Source organism: Sceloporus occidentalis, unplaced genomic scaffold, assembly GCF_023333645.1.
Source record: "Sceloporus occidentalis isolate IW3139 unplaced genomic scaffold, rSceOcc1.0.p SCAF_8, whole genome shotgun sequence".
In the NCBI taxonomy this organism is placed as follows: domain Eukaryota; kingdom Metazoa; phylum Chordata; class Lepidosauria; order Squamata; family Phrynosomatidae; genus Sceloporus; species Sceloporus occidentalis.
The window spans coordinates 43,099,064-43,103,446 of NW_028316988.1; the positions used below are offsets into that span (position 1 = coordinate 43,099,064).

General features: G+C 43.6%; 1 protein-coding gene across 1 annotated transcript; it reads left to right on the plus strand.

Moving 5' to 3' along the window:
• Positions 1–1,229: 1,229 nt before the first annotated feature.
• Positions 1,230–2,887, plus strand: LOC149308779 (uncharacterized). Its single transcript, XM_089537144.1, has 2 exons — positions 1,230–1,575; positions 2,340–2,887. Exons 1-2 carry the CDS (start codon positions 1,230–1,232, stop codon positions 2,774–2,776), a joined length of 783 nt encoding a protein of 260 aa, XP_089393270.1. The 3' UTR covers positions 2,777–2,887.
• The last annotated feature ends 1,496 nt before the right edge of the window (positions 2,888–4,383 follow it).

Here is a 4,383-nt window from a genome sequence, read left to right on the forward strand (position 1 = left end):
TTCGACGCCAAGCCTCGCGAGAACAGCTCGCGTTCAATGACGGAGATCCCGCGAAGCTTCAGGCGCCATGTTGGGTGAGGGCACATTTTGCCCTTACTCGCCCTGAGAATGGGAGGAGGATGCTGCTGCAATTTGCAAAGGCTGCATCATTGTTATTGTTTTATTTACTTATTGTGTTTATACCCCGCTCTTCAGCCAGAAAGGCTCTCGTCGTCATCATCATCATCATCATCATCTTATTATTTTATATAATAATAATAATAATAATAATAATATAAAATAAAAGCATAATAATAATAATAATAATAATAATAATAATAATAATAATAATATAATGATGATGATGACGATGATGAGAGGCTGTCTGGCTGAAGATCCCATTCTTTAACCAGAAAAGATATCATCATTATCACCATCATCATCATCTTATTATTATTGTTATCATCATCATTTGGGGGATATAAGATAATAATAATAATAATAATATAAAATAAAAGCATGATGATGATGATAGCCTTTCTGGCTGAAGACTATTATTATTATTATTATTATTATATTTTTATTTTATATTATTATTTTCTTATATCCTTCCTGATGATGATGGCGGGGTATAAATACCATAAATAAATAATAAATAATAATACAAAATAAAAATATAATAATAATAATAATAATAATAATAATGAGAGTCTTCAGTCACAAAGGCTATCATCATCATCATCATCATCGTCATCATCAAGCGGGATATAAGAAAATATAATAACAATAATATAAAATAAAAATATAATGAGGATGATGATGATGATGATGATAAGAGCCTTTCTGGCTGATGACCCGCTCTTCAACCAGAAAGGCTATCATCATCATCATCAGCCAGTTCATCAGTTCAAACCGATTTGCGATCCGGTTTAAAAGGTAGTGGGAATGAGGCCTTAAGTGGTCTCAAACTGGATTATTTCCGCAGTTGTTTCAGACCCTTGAGAAGGCCGGGGAGTTGGGGATGATGGGAGATGGGCCTCCTTGGGAGGAGAATGAGCTTGGATGGGCTTGGATCGGGGCCAGAAGGCCAGCTGAGGCCACTTCTCTTCCCAGCTTCCTTAAGGCCAGAGTGAACTATAAAGCCCAGAAGGCAAGGTTTGCATTTGTATGTAGGTCATGCTCTGGGCTTAGAGAGATTGCACTGAAGGAGAAGTTTGGAGCAAGAGGAGCATCTTTGACAGCTTGCAGCCATGCATGTCCTGGAATGGGCTTGGGCACTATTGCTGCTGCATTACGCTTGGGGCAACAACAACAGTGATCATGACCAAGATCAAGACCAAGACGACCCCCTTTTTTGGGAGGAGGGCGAATGGTGCCGGACCTGGACTCATCCTAGTTGGGTCTTCTGGTGCCCCAGGTATCTCGACCAGCCAGGCAACGTCTTCTGTTGCGGGACTTGCAACCTCCCTTATTGTTGCTCTGAGCCAGAGGATCGCCTCGACCAGCAAGGATGCTTGTCTCCAGTCCCTATAAGCGTCGGACCCACGCAAAACCCCCGGAACAACCCTCCACCAGCACCTGGGAAGACCTCCTACAGTAAGACAAGGCTGGGGAGCTGGGCTTGGCTTTGCAACTCAACAACTTGTTCCCTTTGCTGGGTTCAGTTTAGTGTATACAGACTAGCCAGGGCCTCTTTCAAACTTGTGTCTTGGGGTTTTCTTTGCAAGATTTGGTCTGAGAGGCTGAGAGAGTGTGCCTTGCCTAAGGTCATCCAGTGGGTTTCTATGGCTGAGCAGGGATTCGAACCCTGGCCTCCAGAGTTAGCCTAGTTGTTTTTATATTGCAAGAATAAGTAATGCAACACATTTTAAAGTTATCTTTCTCAAACACCTGGCGTCACGATCAAATCACATCTGGGCTGCATCTACACTGCAGAAGTAATGCAGTTTGACACTGCTTTTACTGACATGGCTCCATGCTATGGGATCCTGGGATTTGTAGTTTTGCGAGATATGTGAGAGCTCTGGTGCCACAGCAAATTGTTTTGCAGGGACCTATCCCTATGCTTTCTTAGTTGTTTCTGCCTTTGGCACTACATTTTCTGTTACAGAAGGGATTAGCAGGAACACAATTACTTCTCTTAGGTCGGCCTATGTTTAGTATTCTCTGATAGAGAGTTCTAGTGCCTCACCAAACTACAAATCCCACCATTGCATCGGACACAGACAGGACAGTCGAAGTGGCATCTGAAGTGGCATCAGAACGTTATATGTGTGCAATGTGGAAGGGGACAAAGAGACCGCGGTGGAGCTTTGGGGATTTCCATGACCAGAAATGACTGCTCTGTTCTCTCTTTCCAGGCTTGACAATCTTTTTCTCCTTCGTTTCATTTCTTCTGGGCATCACTTTTCTTCTCGTCGTCCGTCATTGCAAGGAGAAATACGGCCCTCGGCTGAGATCCTTCTGGCACAGCAACATGGTCCAGGTCTGGAACCGGAACCAGAACCGAGATGAGCCTCGAGAAATGTTCCAGACAGGGATATATCATCTTCCAACTGTGCCTGAGCCTATTCCTGACCCTTTTCTGCGCCCGCTTCCTCCCAACGTTACCATCATGCCTCCAAACGCAGCCAGACCTCAAGAGAAGTGGGCCTTTTCCCCTTTGGCGCTGGCAGACCTCTTGCAATCTGCAAGTTTTGGGAACATGGAGAGCGAAGGTGCCTCTGGGTCTCTGGTGCACAGACATGTCCCTAGCCAGGCTTCGGATACTCCCTCCGAGAAGGAAACCTCATTATAGTCCTGCAATTTCTATTCTCTTTATACTTATATTTTCTTTAGGACCCTTCTACAAAAGTCGAATGCCCCACTGGAGAGCCCCAGGCTCATTTCTCTCTCTCTTTAGGATCCACAAAAGTCATCAACCGATTTCTGGGGACACTTTTTAAAATGATATTTTAGAACTAGATTGACTACTTGTCTCACATATTGAGCACTACAGCTCTATACAGCTACAACTTGTATTTTGCTTTTTCTCTGGGGTGGCATTCGCGTGCATTCATGGCATGATTTGTATTGAGCTCCAAATGCTGGCGTGTGTCTTACGCTACAAAATGATTGCAGTTTACACCACTTTTCCTGCCAGGGCTCCATCCCATGGGATCCTGGGATGTGTAGGCTGGGGAGGTACTTAGAGTTTTAACCGAGTTTAGAGCTCACAGGTAGAGACTTCTCCAAACCGCAGATCCCAGGATTTCTTAGGATAATGTCATGGCAGTTAAAAGCAGAATCAAGTGACCATACAATTGTGCACCTCTGGAGCTGGAATGGAGAAATGGCTGTAGCCAAAGGCCAGACTTTCCTTGATGTTTCAAACTAGGCCTCTCCTCCCAATTATAACTCAGTAGGAAGATGGGGAAGACGACGGAAAGTACCAACACTAGCTCCCAGAGCCAATATATCTGCAGGGGAAAGGTCTGCAACTGCAACTCTGGATAGGTAAAGCATTGGTACCTTAATCCTCCAAGGTTATACTCTGTGACCAATGAGGAAAGCTTTGTCTGTGTGGCTGTTCCTATGTGAGCATTAATTTCTGTTTGGATATAACCCAAAGTCTACTTACTATGGGTGCAAATGCACTATATGTCGTCCCAGGCCTTTTAAAATTTGAGGTTTCTATGACTGCTAATAATGTGCTTAACCCTTTGATGGCCGCTTCCTTTAGGAAAATTTCTCTTGAGGATGCTCAGAGCTGTTTTTAGCACAAATTCTTGTCATGTTCATGCTTGTAAATGTGTGTAACTAATAAAAGTTAGATAACAGGTTAAGACTGTCCTCTGTTGAAGTTGTCTGTTCAGATGAAGTTCAGCTGGAATGGATCCTCGGTGTGCTAAGTCTCAGTGAACAGCTGCTTCTTGTAACTTTTCTATCTTGATCAATATTTGGAGAGTTGTTGGTTTCCCTTAAAAACCCACATAGCATAGTGTTTGAACATTGGACTACAACACTGAAGACCAAGGTTCAAATCCCCACTCGGCCATGGAAACCCATGGAAACCCGGTGGGCAAGTCACACTCTCTCAGCTTCAGAGGAACGCAAAGGCAATCTGAACAAATCTTGCCAAAAAAGAAAGTCCCATGATATGTTCACCTTATGGTCGCCATAAGTCAGAATTGACCTGAAGACGCACAATAAATTTAACCACTTAGACAGTGGTTCCCAAACTTTAGTCCTGCAGATGTTTGGGACTTCAGCACCCAGAATTCCTGTTGGATGGCAAGCTGATTGGGGCTTTTGGGAGCTGAAGTCCAAAACGTTTGGAGGACCAAGGTTTGGAAATCACTGCACTTAGAAGTGAAAGAGCCCCTGAGTATGCCTTGTAAAGATGTTGTTACTGAACACAAAGAG

Excerpts from the sequence above, each read along its gene's own strand:
- LOC149308779 (XM_089537144.1), top strand. The coding sequence starts at position 1,230 with ATGCATGTCCTGGAATGGGCTTGGGCACTATTGCTGCTGCATTACGCT. Across the intron at positions 1,576-2,339 it reads ACCTGGGAAGACCTCCTACA|GCTTGACAATCTTTTTCTCC; the intron begins GTAAGACAAGGC and ends CTCTCTTTCCAG.